Consider the following 18,170-nt stretch of genomic DNA (forward strand, 5'->3'; position numbering starts at 1 on the left):
TTACCCTTATTTTTCCATCTGGGAAATTCTTCTAATGCTAAACTTGAAGATTTGGGGCTTTGTGTTATTATGGTAGGTGGTCATAGTCGCTTACAACCTTGTCTAACCTGAATATCCTCTAAGGTTGTGTGTTGACTTATGACTTTGGAAGGTTCTTAGCAACGTGTCATGGGGGAAAAGTTCCAGGGAGGATGTGGAAGGCAGGCTTTCAATAAAGTTTCCCAGTCCTTAGTATCTTGTGTGACTATTATGAGAGCAGCGGATATTGCAGGACTAAACTTGGAAGGACACAGCGTCTCTGCCTTGAAGCACAAAGTTGAGCACACCATTCAGCAGTCTTTACTGAGCACCTACTATTTCCTTTGCCCTTGGTAGGAATATAGAAATAGATGAGACTCAAGGGCCTGTGCTCAGTGTCTTATAATTTTAGTGAATTGATGAAGCCATGTTTTTAACATGGGGGTGGCAGTCTCTCTCATCGTTTCAGATTCTTTATAGTGCCTGTGAATACATACCGGGTTACTAACAACTTCAGCCTTGGGTTTGCCTATTTTTCAAAAGAAAAAGGGAAGTTTGATTATGTGGTCCTTTAAAGCTTAAGATTAAGCTGCTGTGAAATACTTCTGGAAGCTGGTATGAAGCAGGAATATACCATGGGTCAAATTTACAGAGTGTATCAGCTTACTTGAAATCTTGGACTTCAGATTCTTTCATCTTTGTATTCCATTCTCCCATTCCCACTCCAGTGTTTGTGTCTTGGAATCAGTTCTCTTCCTTCTAGTGTGTTCTTTGATGTACAATGCCATCTCTGGTAACTATTCTTTAAGTTGTGAGAGGGGGCAGATATCCTGTTAGGTATTTTCTTCCAGACAAAAGCAGTTCCCAACTTTCAGAAGATGGTTCAATGAACAATTGAAATGAATTATATACTCAAGGATACTAAGGATTCCTTGTAGAAATTTTGAGTCACACAGAATAACAATGTATATATAAAATGCTAAGGCTGGGCACCATGGCTCACTCTTGTAATCCCAGCACTTTGGGAAGCTTAAGCTGGAGGACTGTTTGAGCTCAGGGGTAGGTTCGAGACCAGCGTAGGTAACATAGTGAGACCTTGTCTCTACTGAAAATGAACAAAGGTTAAATTTTTAAAACTAACTTCCTTTCTCTCTCTCTCTCTTTCTCTCTCTCTTTCTCTCTCTCTTTCTTTCTTTCTTTCTACAGGGTCTTGCTTTGTTACCCAGGCTGGGATACAGTGGCACGATCACAGTTTGTTGCAGCCTCCACTTCATGGGCTCAAGTGATCCTCCTGCCTCAGCCTTCTAAGTAGTTGGGACTATAGTCTTGCACCACCACACCCAGCCAATTTTTTTGTATTTTTTATAGAGATAAGTTTTCACCATGTTGCCCATGCTGGTCTCAAACTCCAGCTTAAGGGATCCACCCACCTTGGCCTCCGAAAGTGCTGGGATTATAGGTGTGAGCTACCCCAGCCGGGCATATTTCTATGAATTGATAATTCCTGGTTTTCTGCTTTTCCTTAAAGAGAAATACCCTAAATAATACCCATTATAGAACAGATTCCAAGTCCTGGTTTTGGGGACTCTTGCCAACCCTTTCTTCAATATATCCCTCAAATCTAAGCATCTTGTAATTATGCTAAACTTTCAATTGTTTAACTCTAATAAAAACTTTGAGAGACTTTTGAGTCATATTCGTCACTCTGTGTTCCATCTCCAGAACAGATTGGCACCAAGCAGCCAGTCAAATATTTGCTGAACAAATGAATGAATTTTAATACAAAGGGGATGGCAGCCTTGGTGTCTCTGTGTGAAGGCAGTAGGTAGAGAATACGGGAAATTAAATAGTGACACTGTCAACTCTTTATTGAATTAGGTAGATTTTGGGCTATTTTTACATTGAATTTTGTAGGTGTTGTTTGGGAAATGGACTCCTAAAGGTCTCTTTCATCTCTAACTTATATTTCTATTTCAAAATACTCTCTAACAGCTTGCTTTCATTCTGCTTCTTGAATCTGTGACTAAGTTTTATTGTGTAATTTCCATAGAATGCAATTGCTTTGAACTGTCATCTGATGCCACAAGTAGTATTTTGTGAGTTGTTAATACATCAGAAAGCTGTGTTCTTCACAACGTCCTCATGTTTTTTGTGGTTCAGGGCAGCAAGTAAAGATGAACTGTGGAGGTTGCAGTTAATCAAGTTACTTTAAAACGAAAAGAATTTTGAAGCCACTTAAATGGCCTGCTCCTTGGGCTTGCCAGTGACAAGTCCCTTCCTGGGCTCACTTAGATTTAGCAGTAGGAGGTACTGGGTCAAGAATAAGGGCTGCAATGTTGACAGACCTTAGTTCCAGCCCTGGCTTTGCCATTGACCCAGCAAATAACCATGGGCAGTCCCTTTCCCTTGCTTGACTTTGGTTTCCTCATTTATAGGAAAGAGATAATGCCTGTCTTTCAGGGTGATCATGAGAACCGCAGAACCACACAGTAACATTTGGAAGCGCCCTTTATAGGCAGTAAAGCCACATCTTAAGTGAATTATTTTATTAGCTCCATGATGGATCTTTAAATGACAGTGTTATTATCCATGCCAGTGGTTCTTATCAGAAGCCACCACTTAGTAAATATTGAGTAATGAGGAAATATTTGCAGGCAGTCTCTGTGGCCCAGAAGGATCTGCTTTTGCTGTTAAGATTTTCTCAAACTCTTAACTTTCCTAGACTTACAGTTGGACAGTAGTTTATGAAAGGTATTCTCTCCCACTCAAAGAAGGTGAGGCCGAAGTATGTAGAGTCAGAAAGGCAGTGGGCCAGGCACACAGAGGGTCAGAAGGCAAGTCCCATGAGGGCACACTTGCTTTATACTTAGTACCCTGTGTCTGGTGCTTTGACGCACGTGCAGCACATGGAACCTAAGAATTGGACATTAGTTCAGTGAAGTCCATAGAATGGTGCTATCTTTGCTCCGTTAATGATCATACTGTTAATGGGTGTAAATAATCAAATAAAATTACCCACAGAGATATTTTGGAGCCCTTTTATTAGCCTTTCCTGATAAGAGATTTTATTTGTTCATCATCATATATTTTTACAGAGCATGCAGCCTGTGCAGGGAGGTGTGCTGGGCACCATGAGGACACAAATATGTCTTCTAGGAGTTTACTGTTAACCAGGGCAGGATAGGGGGGCATTTTGAGCTGAGACAATCAGGAAGACTGGGAAGAAAAGGGCCCACTGGGTCAGGCCTGGAAGATAGATAGTATCCCACTAGATGGGGTCAATATATTGCAGCTGCAATTTAAACCTTTGTGGTTGTGTGTTTTAATTCACACATTAAGTAAAATCTCTTATTTAGACAGGGTGATAGCAGAGTTTGGGAGCCCCTCAGCAGCTGTCCTGGGCTGGTAGAATCCTGCATGCTTTGTGGAGACAGTCGTGGACAGAGGCTGAGGGACTGGGTTCTGCTGGGGCTTCTGTCTCCTGCTGGGGAGTTGGTGGAGGCTGGAAGGTATGCAGCAGCCTAAGGAAGATGGGGAGAGCACTGCCTTTTGAATATGACCCCAGCACCCACTCTTCCAAGTTGGGGATGGTGTGACAAGCACATGGGCTCCCACTAGAAGTTTTATTTTGAATCCAAGCCTTAGTGTTTCTGAAATACTAGAAAATGAAAATATCTTGTCAGAAACGGAAAACAGTTTTTAACCTGAAATTAAAAAGAGAAGCTGGAAATCATGGGGTATCTTGGGGATTAACTGTTCAGAACAGTAGAGATGGAGGATTAGGTGATGGTATGTGAGCATGGCAGGTATCATTTAAGAAAACACAGGAAATAAAATTATTATTTTTTCTGAGACAGAGCCTTGTACTGTCACCTAGGCTGGAGTGCAGTGGTGCTATCTCAGCTCTCTGCAACCTCTGCCTCCTAGGTTGAAGCAATTCTCTGCCTGAGCCTCCTGAGTAGCTGGGATTACAGGTGGGCACCATCACGCCTGGCTAATTTTTGTATTTTTAGTAGAGATGGGATTTCGCCATGTTGGCCAGGCTGGACTTGAACTCCTGACTCAAGTGATCTGTCTGCTTTGGCCTCCCAAAATGCTGAGATTATAGGTGTGAGCCACCACATCTGGCCTAAAAATTATAATTTTTAAAGTCTATTCATTGTGCAGTAATACTTAGTAAGGATTCCCTGGAAGATAATTTTTCTGTACACATAAAGTGCTGTGTGCAAGGAGCCATGACAAATTCGAGGGAGATGTGAAGATGATCAAAACCTTCCTCTAAGGATCCCCGAGTTTGCAGAGACAGGCATACTGATGTACAGTGGGGGCTTTTCTAATGAGGGATGTAATAAAAATGTGAACTAAAGTGCCAAGGAGAGCCAATGGATTTAGATGTAGAGATACATGGAATTTTCCTTGAGAGGATGTGAAAGGTACAGAAGGTGGGAGAATGGCTTTCCAGGCAGAGAGAAGGGTGAAGCAGAAGCACTCAGCGCTGGAGGGAGTGGCGTGGTCCTGGAACACGGTGCTGCCTGGAAGTGGTGGCTCAAGTGTGGGCTTCCTGGATGCGGGGAGAGGCAAAGTGTTCTAGAACCTTGTTTTGTAGGAAATGGGGGAGCCATCAAAAGTTTTGAGAGGGGGACTAATAAGGAAGATGCTTCTGTTGGCCGTGGAGAGAATGAGCGGAGAAGGGGGTAGTGACTGAGTGACTGGACCTGTTCCGAGAGTTTGTAGGAGAGACAGTAAGACCTGGACTCTAGCAGTGGAGGTGCAGAGGAAGATTGAGAGCTTCTGTACTTTTCTGAAATGTGAGAGCTCATTTTTAAAGTTTAGATTGGACTGAGTTTATTAAAGAAAAAGAAAATGCTGGCCAGGTACAGTGGCTCACGCCTGTAATACCAGCACTTTGGGAGGCCAAGGTGGGCAAATCACAAGGTCAAGAGATCAAGCCCATCCTGGCTAACATGGTGACACCCTGTCTCTATTAAAAATACAAAAATTAGCTGGCTGTGGTGGTGTGCACCTGTAGTTCTAGCTAGTTGGGAGGCTGAGGCGGGAGAATTGTTTGAACCCGGGAGGCAGAGGTTGCAATGAGCCAAGATCAGGCTACTATACTCCAGCCTGGTGACAGAAAATACTTTTGACAGATGCCAATCTTTGCTGACACCTGTTGGTATCAGTGTTGTGGGGTGAGGTCTCCATATTCAAGGAATGGAGCCACAGTGGTACGAAGGGGTATGGGGACAAGGATGAGGACATGTGTGGAAGCTCCTGCCCCTTTGCACACTGCTTTTTTTTTTTTCTTCTGTTTTCCTGAGACTAATTCTAACTCTGTTGCCCAGGCTGGAGTGCAGTGGCTCAATCTTGGCTCACTACAACCTCCACCTCCCAGATTCAACCAATTCTCCTTATTCTTCTGCCTCAGCCTCCCAAGTAGCTGGGATTACAGGTGCCTGCCACCATGCCCAGCTAATTTTTGTATTTTTAGTAGAGACAGCGGTTTTTCCACGTTGGCCAGGCTGGTCTCAAACTCCTGACTTCAAGTGATCCACCCGCCTCAGCCTCCCTAAGTGCTGGGATTACAGGTGTGAGTTGCTGCTCCCGGCCTTGATTCACTTGTTAGAAATAATATTGTAAAAATACAAAAAACTAGCCAAGTGTGGTGGTGTGTGCCTATAGTCCCAGCTGCTCAGGAGGCTAAGGTGAGAGGATTGCTTGAGCCCAGGAGGTTGAGGTTGCAGTAAGCCATGATTTCACCACTGCACTCCAGCCTGGGTGACAGTGCTAGTTCCTGTCTCAAAAAAAATAAAATAAAGGAAAATAAATAACATTGTAAAATCCAAAGGCAAATATCTCTCTCTCTGCCTGGTGTTTCAGTACTCTTTCTGAATGTTAAATGTTCAGCTGCATATGAGTTTTTTTCTGGTTGATTGTCTCGGGTGTTTAATGAAGACTGCTCTTGTAAATCACATGTTGTTATCCTCTATTTCTAGCTATTGTGGACGATGAAAGGCTCTCTGCAGAAGAGATGGATGAGAGGAGGCGGCAGAACATTGCTTATGAATATCTGTGCCACTTAGAGGAAGCCAAAAGGTAAGATCCAGGCTTATTCTGTTTGTGCACCACCTCTTGGAGATAAGCTTTGCAATAAGGGTGTGGGATTGGATGACCAGAAGTTTCCTGAAATGGGTCCGCAATTCTGAAGAGTTGTCAGAGTTGCACATGACCATGGAGAGATTGTTGCGCGCACTCCGTGATTTAGATTTGGCCAAACCTCCATGCTAGGAGACCAGTGGGCTAGGGGTGACCCCTCTACACTCTGCTCCACCCCTCAGTCACAGCTGGGTGCACATCTCCTGTGCATATGCTACATCGTTCTAATAACTCATCTGCAGTCTTGTTAGCAGCAGGATAATGGGAGAAGAAGCATCTGTTTCTTCCAAATGGTTGGGCAGAATTGAGAAAAAGTTGATGCCACTGCCAAGATTGAGGCACTGGGAGAAAGGCAACTATTCCTTTCCTTTCCTCAGAGCCTTCCAGGAAATCAGTGGGCCAACTGCAGATTGTTTCAAATTCTTCATCTCACTGGCATGGATGTAGAGGAGCAAGAATGATTTAAATCAACTTTCTTTTTCCCCAGAGCTTCTTTGGATCTTTTCCCCACTCCCAGCCAAATGATGATAAATGCCCAGCAGGACAGTAGTCTATCAGACTGAAGTCCATCAGTCCCTAAGTAGGTTTATGACAGCAATTTCCTCTTTAAACCATGGGTGTGTGGCCACTTAGGATATGTTGTCTCTAAAATCACATTGACTCTTTTAGACTTTTTAGATTAAATAAATGTTGGGTTCTCCAAGGAGAAAGTGAAGATAAAGAGTCCTAAGTGCAAATACTTTCTTCATGAAAGTAATCAAGAGAACTTTGTCCTTTGTGGGGCAAATACTACAGAGTTCATATACCGTGAATTAGAGTTTGATTGAATGTTTTATGCCGCGATAGAGCAACAGTATTGTTCCCTGGACAAAGATATGTTCCAGCCCTCTTAGCTATATAGAAATAAATACTTGGTTAAATGGTCACTGGTGTTATCTCTGATCACAGATAAATGGCTATCTACAGAACTAGAATGATGAGGTTTTTAATCAGTATTTTGCAGAACATTCGGTGACACATGCCCTAATTTGACGTCAAAATTGCTTTCAAGTGGTTTCTCAGAGTTGTTTAATATTTTAATAGTGTCATGTAATTTTCTTCAGACTCTAAAAACCAAGTTTTAAAGATTTAACATGTTTAAAAGATTTAACAGGATTAACATGTCTGTGAAGTCTACAGTTGGGTTGCAGGATGCTAAGGATTCACTGTCAGTCTAAGATCATTAAAAACATGCTTTTAGTCACATTGTTGCAAAAAAGTTAGATTAGGAGATTGATTCATAAGCATTGAAAAGAAATAGTCCTGTTGACTCTAGAGGCTAAGGTGGGAGGATCACTTGCTTGAGGCTGGGAGGTGGAGGTTGCAGTGAGCTGAGATTGGGCTGCTGCATTCCAGCTTTGGTGGCAGAGTGAGACCTTGTCTCAAAAAAGAAAAGAAAAGAAATGTACTTTCAGTGAATAAGTTCAAGGAGATAGTAGAAAAACTTCTTTTTTTATTGATACTTCCTTTACATTCTGTTTTTGCCTCCTGTTTTTTACGAGTGGAAGGGAGGGGTATCATGTAAAGGAAAATGATTGGGAGTTGGTTTCCTAACTCTGGTCCCAGCTCCACCACTTACACAAGCAATTTGACCCCTCACAGACCATTTAACCTGCAGGAAGTTCAATTTGGCCCCTCTGTAAAATAGACGATAAAGATGATATTGCTTATTGCCCTATTTATTCATGGATTCAGGTTCATGGTGATAACATAAGCAAAGTTTTCTCTTCAGTATATTGAAATGGTATAAATGTAGCTTAAAAGCTTATCATCTTCTCTAGTATTTTTGAAATTCTATAGTTGAATTTTGTTTCAGAAAGTCAGCATAACGATTATTTCAGATTCCTTGGAATAGTTTCATGAAAATAATTATCAAAAATGTACAATTTTTTCTCTAAGATGGCTTTTCATAAAATTATTTGATAAGAGTATATTAGCTGTAATATATATTTATAAATCTTTTAAGACACAAATACTTTTTTTTTTTTTTCCTGAGACAGAGTCTGTCTTCCAGGCTGGAGTGCAGTGGTGTAATCTCAGCTCACTGCAACCTCCTCCTCCTGGGTTCAAGCAATGCTCCTGCCTCAGCCTCCCAAGTAGCTGGGATTACAGGCACCCGCCACCACGCCCAGCTAATTTTTGTATTTTTAGTAGATGGAGTTTCACCATGTTGGCCAGGCTGGTCTCGAACTTCTGACCTCAAGACCACCTCGGCCTCCCAAAGTGCTGGGATTACAGGTGTGAGCCACCGCACCCAGCCAAGACACAGATGCTTTCAAAGAAGCTGATTTTTGGTCATGGATTATATAAAAATTATGCGGCTACTACTAGATATTTAGGTGTGCTGATTTAATAAAGCATAGTATACAGAAAACTCATGGTCTTGAACTCAAGAAATATAAAAAGGGTGAATTAATTTTTCTTGAAAAGATTATTTGAGAGGACTTATTGCATGATTCTTTCAAAGTGTTAATATCTTTGGAATTTGTAATATTGGGTTTATTATAATGCACATACATGTGTTCATGTGAGTGGAGTTGGCTTAGAATATTGAGTTTCTACTAAATTGTATGGTTGTACTGTATATATTCGTCTATGGAGTGTTTCTTGTTTCTGATTTCAGTTGAAATGACTATTGCATTTTAATTAGAAATGTATTGATTCTCTCTTTGCATCTGTTTTTCTTTCTGGAGGTGAGAATTGGAAGGTATCTAGTTTGTATATCCTGTAGCTTAGGATTTTTACAAATTGAGAATTATAATATTCCAGTATATCTTCTATAATAAATCAGGCCATTTAAAAGTTCCTTTATTCAGAGGGGACATCACTATCCACATTACTGAAATACAAAGGATTATAAAGGAATACTATGAACAGTTATATGCCAATGGAAACTTAGAGGAAATGGACAAATTCCTAACTGACTCAATAATATTTTTTAAAATCTGAAAAAATAAAAAAGCAGAATGAGACTTATAATAAGTGAAGAGATTGACTTAGAAATCAGAAAACTTCTCACAAACCCAGATAACTTCACAGTAGCATTCTGCCAAATGTTTAAAGAAGAATTAATAGCAGTCCTTGCAAATTCTTCCATAAATTACGAGAAGAGAGAACATTTTCCAATTCATTCTTCTGAGGCCTACATTATCCTAATACCAAAACCAGATAGCCATCTCAAGAAAACTAAAGACCAATATCTTTTATGAATACAAATGCAAAAATCCTTAACAAAATACTAGCAAAGCAAATCCAGCAACGTATAAAATGTATTTTATACCATCAAGTGAGATTTATCCTAGGAAGCAAGCTTAGTTTCACATCTGAAAATCAATATCATAGACTATATTAATAGAAGAAAGGACAGAAGCCACATGATCATCTTAATATATGCAGGAGAAGCATTTGATACAACCCAGCCCACTATCTTGATTTAAAACAGTCAACAAACCAAGAATAGAATTTCAACCTGATAAAGGTTGATCCTACAAGTAACACCATACTCAATGGTGAAATGCAGGAATAAGGATGTTTTTTCTTAGCACTTCTGTTCAACATTGTACTGGAGATTTTAGCCAGAGCAGTTAGGCAAGAAAAACAAAAGGCATCCAGATTAGAAAGGAAGAAGTGAAACTATTTCTAAGGGATGTTATCTGGTTTATAGAAAATTCATAGGAATCTACTAGAAAACAGAACAGAAGAAAACACTTTAAAAAAAAAACTCACCAGGGGCACAGGGGCTCACACCTGTAATCCCAGCATTTTGGAAGGCCGAGGCGGGTGGTTCACTGGAGGTCAGGAGTTGGAGACCAGCCTGACTAACATGAAGAAATCCTGCCTCTACTAAAAATACAAAAACTAGCCAGGCATGGTGGCACATGCCTGTAATCCCTGCTACTCAGGAGGCTGAGGCAGGAGAATCGCTTGAACCCAGGAGGCAGAGGTTGCAGTGAGCCGAGATCGCGCCATCATTGCATTCCAGCCTGGGCAGCAAGAGCAAAACTCTGTTTAAAAAAAAAAAAACCCCACCAGAATGAGTCCATCATGGTTGTAGGATACTAGGAGAGTGTGCAAACATTGCATTTCTTGACGCTAGTAATAAGCAATCTGAAAATGAAATGAAGAAAGCAATTGAATATACGATAGCATTAAAAACAATAAAATTCTTAGGATTAAAATTAACAAAACAAGTACAAGACTTGAACACTGAAAACTACAACACATTGTTGAAAATTTTAAAACTTTTAAATAGATGGAAAGACATCTCATGTTCATGGATTCAAAAATAGCATTAAGAAAATAGTGATCCTAAATTAATCTATAGATTGAATACAGTTTCTCTAGAAATATCCCAGCTGCCTTTTTTTAAATGGAATAATTGAAAGCTTATTCCAAAATTTATATGGAGGCCAGGACTGGTGGCTCATGCTTATCTTCCAGCACTTTGGGAGGTTGAGACTGGAGGATTGCTTGAGGCCAGGAGTTTGAGACCAGCCTGGGTAATGTAGTGAAACCCTATCTCTGCAAAAAAAAATGTTTTTTAATTAGTTAGATGTGGTGGCATATGCCAGTAGACCTAGCTACTCTAGAGGCTGAGGTGTGAAGATCACCCAGGAGGCTGAGGATGCAGTGAGTTATGATCACACCACTGCACTCTAGCCTGGGTGACAGCACAAGACCTTATCTCAAAAACAAGAACAAACATAAGGTTTATATGTAAATGTAAGGAATGCAGAATAGTCAAAAATGTCGTGAAAAAGAAACACAAAGTTGGAGGACTCATTTCTCAATTTCAAAAAGTACTTGCAAAGCCACAATAATCGAGATGGTGTGATTCTGGCATAAGGATATACATATAGATCAATAGAGTAGATTTGAGAGTCTAGAAATAAATCCTAATCCTTCTGGTAAACTAATTTTCATCAGCAGAATAAAGGCAATTTACTGGGAGTGGGAGAAGATGCCCTTTTCAACAAAGGATGCTGAGACTACTGAATGTCTACGTGCATTTGGACCTCTGCCTCACACCATATACAAGCATTTTCTTAAAATGGATTATTAACCTAAATGTGAGAGCCACAACTGTAAATCTCTCAGAAGAAAACAGAAGTAAATCTTTGTGACGTTGCGTGTTAGGCGTTGGTTTCTGAGCTATGACACCAAAGCACAAACAATAAAAGCGAAACAGATAAATTAGACATCATAAAAACCGAAACCTTTTTTGAGTCAGGAGATATCATCAAGAAAGTGAAAAAACAAATCATGTATCTGATAAAGGATATATGTATTCAGAATATATAAAGAGTTCTTAGTCAGTTGAGGGTCTTACTCACCTGTAATCCCAGCATTTTGGGAGGCTGAGACTAGCAGATCCCTTGAGCCCAGGAGTTCAAGACCAGCCTGGGCAACATGGTGAAACCCCACCTTTACAAAAAAAAAAAAAATAGAAAAATTAGCTGGGTGTGGTGGCACATGCCTATAGTTCCAGCTACTCTGGAGGCTGAGGTGGGAGAATTGCTTGAGCCTAGGAGGCGGAGGTTGCAGTGAGCTGAGATCGCAGTCCACTCTACTCTAGCCTGAGTGACAGGGCAAGACTGTCTCCAAAAAAAAAAAAAAAAACTCTTAAATTCTACATAAAAAGTTAATAGCCTAATTTTAAAATGGGGAAAAGTTCTGAATACATTTCTCCAAAGAATATACATAAATGATCAATGAGCATGTGACAAGATAGTCAACATCATTAGTCATAAGGGAAATACAAATCAAAACCACAATGAGATGTTACTTCATACCCACCAGGGTAGCCATAATCAAAGAGGACGATAACAAATGTTAGTGAAGATGTAGAGAAATCAAAACTCATACATTGCTGGACAAATTGTAAAATGGTACAGCTACTTTAGAAAATAGTCTAGCAGCTCTTTAAAAGATTAAACATAGAGTTGCCATATGACCCTGCAATTTTCCTCCCAGGTATATATGTATGAAAATTGAAAATTTATGCCCACACAAAAACTTGTACTCAAATGTTTGCAGAATCATTATTTATAATGGCAAAAAGCAGAGACAATCCAAATGTCTACTCACTGAAAATGATGATGTATTCATACAATGAAATATTTTTCAGCTATAAAAAAGAATGAAGTACTGATACATACTTCAATATGGATGAACCTTAAAAACATGTTGAGTGAAAGAAGCTAGACACAAAAGGCCACATATTATATGAAATGTCCAGAATAGGCAAATCCATAGAGACAAAGTAGATTAGTGATTGCTAGGGCCGGGGGGAAGAAGAGAATGCTGGGTAACTGCTACTGGGTATGGGATTTCTTTTTGGGCTGATAAAAATATTCTAAATTGATTGTGGTGGTGATTACACAACTCTGAGTATACTAAAAACCACTGAGTTGTATACTTTAAAAGAGAGACTTGTATGGTATATAAATTGCATCTCAATAAAACTTTATTAAAGATAATTTCCTTACACTGGCTTGGAGAGGCCCTTAGGAAGCTGTTACATAAGGTCAGTTGGTATTAGCAGATACATTGCATACAGAAGGCATCCCTAAGATACATGAGGTGTCTATATACTGTGTTTGTTTTACAGATATTTATTGAGCATCCTCTGTGTGTAAACAAGCCTAGACGGATAGGTTGTTTTGGGAGATGGAGTTCAGGCATCTGAATAATGCTGTGCTGGGAAAAGCTCACCATTTGGTTGGACTCTTTACTCAAGAGTTTAAAGTTATTTTCCTTCAATGGTGTTTGCTCTGTTAATCTCTCTGTGTACGTGTATCATCTTCATATCCAGCCATCATCCTCCTAAACAGCTCTCATATGTTCACCTCTCTATTCCACCACTGCTAGCCCACCAAAGGATTCCAGCATCTCTTGCGAGACTATTGCAGTGGCCTTTAACTGGTTTCTTCATGCCTCTCTGGCCTCCTTCAATCCCTTACCTATCTTATAGTCAGATAAATCTTTGCAAAACTCTGAGCAAACTCCTTTACAGGGCCTCTTAGGCTCTGCATAGGCCAGTTCAGCCTCTTTAGTTTTACATTGTGCCGCACTGCTCTATGCTTCAACCACATTGATCTGTTTCTATTCCCCTGTTCCCTCCTGCAGAGGACCTCGGCATGTGCTGTTCCCTTTTCCTGTTCCTCTTTTTGTAGTCACATTTACTTCCTCTTCAGATTGCAGCTCACTTTTTCAGAGAGTCCTTCTCTGACTTCCACATCCAGGTCAAACTCACTGATTAGAAGGCCTTTTGACATCATATCTATTGCATTTTTGAATGAATAACTTAATGCCCAATGTTGGATCAGTATCATTCGCTACTAATGAAGATTAGTTATGCTCTGTTTTCTGTACATTTTGGATGTTGGAGGTAACAAGAAGGCTATGAATTAGACTCATGGTAGACAGTTAGACTGCCAGCCTAGAGGTAATCTTTGTTTCAATGGAAAATTCTATATTGCAGTTAGATGATGCAAGTCCTTCCTGATAGGTTTGTGACCCCAATAGGTTATGAAGTTGGGAATTTCAGACAGCTTAATAAGCCATGATACCACAATGAACTAGAAAATATCCAGGAAAGGGTATAGAGTATTGCTCAATGAATGAATGAGCAATACTCTATACTCTAATACAGAGGAATACTCTATTCCTCCTAATATAGAGGAAGCCTGTGTATTAGGAGGACTTCAGACTGAAACTATTGCTCATACTTTGTAAAATTATGAAGTCTTTACATATAGGTATTTATTAAGTGTCAGAAAACCAATTTTTTCTTTTTTTTTTTTTTAAAGACAGAGTGCCCCTCTGTCACCCAGGTTGGAGTGCAGTGGTGTGGTCTCAGCTCACCACAACCTCCACCTCCTGTTCAAGTGATTCTTTTTCCTGCCTCAGCCTCCCAAGTAGCTGGAATTACAGGGGTGTGCCATCACACCCGGCTAATTTTTATATTTTTATAGAGATGGGTTCTCGCCATGTTGGCTAGGCTGACCTCAAGTGATCTGCTCACATTGGCCTCCAAAAGTGCTGGGATTACAGGCATGAGCCGCTGATCCTGGCCTCAGAAAACTAATATTAATGGCAATGAACAAAATATTAAACAGGCTTATTTTTAGGATCAAAAAGAAGTAATCTCTTTTCACCTAAATTACTTCACCCTACAGGCTGAAGGATTCAGATGATACAGAGAGTGAATCAGTTCTGTTGGGAGGCAAAGGATGTCTTGTATGTATTAGTTACCTAAGAGTATATAACAAGTTATTCTAAAACTTAGCAGTTTAAGACAATAAACATTTATCTCAGAATTTTTGAGGGTCAGAAATTTGGCATTGCCTAACTGGGTCCTCTGGTTTTGGGTCTCACAAAGCTTCAGGGACTGTCATCTCACAGTTCATGTGGGACACACCCACTTTCAAGCCACCCAGTGACGTTGGCAGGATTCAGTTTCTGATGGGTTTTTGGACAGGAGATCTCAGTTCCTTGCTGCTGTTGGCCAGACCCTCAGTTGCTCACTACTTGGGCCTCTTACACATGGCAACTTACGCATGGCAACTGTCAGCTTACACATGGCAACTGGCTTCCATCAGAGTGGGCAATTGAAAGAACAAGAGGGAAGCTACAATCTTTTCGTAACCTATTCTCAGCAGTGACACCCATCGTTTTTGCTGTATCCTATCCATTAGAATCGAGTTACTAAATCCAGGCCATGCTCAAGGGGACGAGTTTTCCACAAGGGGATGAATTCAGAGGGATGGAGATGACTGGGAACCACCTTAGAAGCTGCCTTTCACAGGGTGTGTCCATAGGTTTTTGAAATTGACCCCAGAAAGGGAATTTGAGGAGAAAATTATTTTTGTTACTATCAGAAACTCAATCAGGAATTGGATCATTCCTGATCTGAATGCTTATGGTACTAAGTTTATTGCTCTCTTGAGTGTTTTTTGTTGTTTTTGTTTGTTTGTTTGTTTTTTATTTTAAGGTTGGGTAGGCTGGATTCAAACTCTTAGGCTCAAGCAATCCTCCAGCTTCAACCTCCCAAGTAGCTGAGACTATAGGTGCTTGCCACCATGCCTGAAAACTGCCTTAATTTTTTTGAATTGTGAGCTGTTTTAAACTAAGCCTTTTCATTTCTTTGTCATTTAAAATAATACTAAATGGACTTTTAAGTTTCCTTTTAAAGTAGTCCCTCAAAGCTAACTTTATAGCTTTTTGCTGTGGGGCTTTTGCTGAAATGAGTCTGTACAGACAAGTCTGCTACTCATATGGGCTTTGAAAGGTTCTCTCTGATGCCAGAAATCCCACTATTTACATTAAATTAAATTCTTTTTCCAAAAGAATTAGTACTGCTGAGTAGATTTTATATTAATCTACCTAAAATTTATTCAAATAATGAAAATGAATCTGTTTTAAGAAATTCAGTCTTTTAGTTTTTAGGACAACTATGTAAAAATATAAGATGGAGAGTCCTTTTTGGATAAACTCTAGGTTGAGGAACTTAATCCAACTGGAGCTATTGTGAAGGTCAGAAACAGGAGAGGGAATCTTGGCAAGGAATGGAGAGGGAGTTTGCAAATTGCAGCTTGAGTACATAGTTATGAATGGGACTGCTATTGTGTCTCCAAAGGAAAGTTCCTGTAATATTATATTCCTTTTTTAAGGAAAGAGAAAATGCACAGAAATCTTTTGCTGTGCTTCCTTTTTCTGTCCTACCTCTGAAAATAAACTAAGCAAAAAAAAAAAAAAAAGAAAAAAGAAAGGAAAAAACCCCTTCCCTTGATGCTGGGCTTGTTTAGAAATATTATTTTCTAAGGGCTCTTTATGTGAGCCAAGCTATTGGTAGTATTGGTGAGTCTGGGACAGTTTTGTATGTGCCCTGGAAAAAAAAGCAAAACACAGATGTGATTCCTTTTGTGTCGGTGTTTACAACTCAGATACCAAAAGGACACCTTGTTGATTAAATCAGGTTTCAAGCTCTGGCCTTACTTAGTGGTGAGTTAGAGAATCAGATTTGAAAGGAGAAGTGCTTCAAATGTTTAAGCAAGTGAAAGCCATGAGTTGCTTAACACTGAATATTTATGATTAGTTAAAGAAAAAAAAAAGAATCTTCTGACTCGGGAATACTTTAGAGAATCCAATGGATTTCCTCTGCATGCTTGGACCTCACTGTCCTTATTCCTAGGACATGGATAAGCAACACTAATAAGAAGTTGGAATTTCCAGGGAAATATTTTTCTTTGTTGCTCTACACAAAATAGTAATGAAATTTTAAATAAGTCTTAATTGCATTTTCAAAACATAAATAGTTTTCATGTTTCCCCTGTAACTCTGTATTTGCCCCTTCTCTCCCTTGTTCTCTCCCTGGCTCTGACCTCACCTCTGCTGTCCATGGGGAGCAAGATGAAGTGCTTGGTTGTTCCATGCAGCAGCTGGTGGGGCAGAGGGTGCAGTGAGCTGAGAGCAGGGATCCCCCTTGCAAGTCTGGAACCTGGGTGAGGGTAGCACCTGCTTGGGGCTGCTTTCCAATCAGCCTGCCCCAGGAGCCCTGTGCCAGCAGGCAGAGATCAGGGTCTGGCACATCCCAGTGTCAGGGAGAGAGTAACTTGCAAGGAGCCCAGACTTGTCCAGGGTAGCTTGGCAGAGTTGGAGAGGTGGTCTTAACAGGGTGATCTCCTGCCAGCAAGGAGTACTTGTAGTTGGTAGCTGGGGCCTCAGGGAGGTGCTGAGGGCCAGCTGGCGGTGACCAGGTATTATGCTGTGGAGCTAGAATGGAAGGAACACTTATTAAGCATATAAAGGAAAAAGCTACAGGATTTGGCAGGCGCCTGGATTTGGGCAACAGAGGACACTGGGAGGTCAGATGCCTTGGGGCAAATCAAGGCATTGCTTATCTGACTCAACAGGACACATTTCATGTTCTTTATCAGTGAAGCCTAGGCTTGGGCATATAGTAGGTAGAAAAAATTTTTTGGTTTTAGTTTCACATATTGTGTGTTCTAGTTTGGATGTATGTTGGACAGGTGCCAATCAGGTATGTTCTGACAGATGAAAGTGTAACTTTCTAGAGTGCTGGTATTTTAAAATACAAATAATTGGTGTTAATCATCTCCAGCCAAAGACAAGTTGAGCAAATGATATTTGATTCCAAAGTTTATATTTGTTTATATTTGTTTCTCAGGATCTTCAAAGTTGGAAACCTGGGAAAGGTTTGGAATTTTCCATGGTTGCAAATGTACTTTATTCACGCGAATTATCACACGGGTGTCTACTCAGCAGGCACAGTGCTGTAAGCATTCAACCCACATGGTATCAATTCTGACAGCCACCTTGTGGGAAGGAGCATTATTCCCATTTGACAGATGGAAAAACCAAGCCTTGGAAAAAATTAAGTAATTTGTTCAATGTCACAACCTAGGTCTTTCTGACTTCAAAGTCTATGCTTAAAAATTACAGCAAACTGCACCATTTCTTTATTTCTTAATGTGTTTTGATCATGTCTTCCTTGTAAGTTCAAAACATGGTCTTGGTGTTTAGGTTCTATATGTGCTAGTTCTAGTTCTTGATCATAAATTCTCACTTAAACTTTGGTGGAATTAGCACAGTATAGCCATCCATTGGCTATATATTATTCTCTTTTCCTTTCTCTTCTTTTTCCTGTGAATTGTTTCTATTTAACTGGTACTACTGGTACTACTATAGTTTGTTCTGGGAAGAATTTATCTTGTATTTACCTTCTGTTCTTCCTCTTTCTCTTTCTCTCTCCTTCTCACTCTAGGCTAGTTCTTTCTTGATCTCTCTCTTTTTCTTTTTTCTTTTGAGACAGAGTTTTGCTCTTGTTGCCCAGGTTGGAGTGCAATGGCACTATCTCAGCTCACTGCAACCTCCGCCTCCCAGGTTCAACCAATTCTCCTGCCTCAGCCTCCTGAGTAGCTGGAATCAGGCATGCA

The 18,170-nt window shown here is 40.2% G+C and overlaps 1 protein-coding gene across 1 annotated transcript in view; it reads left to right on the forward strand.

Annotated features, from left to right (window-relative positions):
• IQGAP2 (IQ motif containing GTPase activating protein 2) overlaps positions 1-18,170 on the forward strand; it is a 316,353-nt gene that overhangs the window by 52,696 nt on the left and 245,487 nt on the right. The window contains exon 2 of the mRNA XM_064376064.1: positions 6,012-6,111. Within this exon, the coding sequence (XP_064232134.1) occupies positions 6,012-6,111 (100 nt within the window). The remainder of the gene's footprint in view (positions 1-6,011; positions 6,112-18,170) is intronic.

This window comes from Aotus nancymaae, unplaced genomic scaffold, assembly GCF_030222135.1.
Source record: "Aotus nancymaae isolate 86718 unplaced genomic scaffold, 86718_ANA_hifiasm-v0.15.2.pri h1tg000014l, whole genome shotgun sequence".
Lineage (NCBI taxonomy): Eukaryota > Metazoa > Chordata > Mammalia > Primates > Aotidae > Aotus > Aotus nancymaae.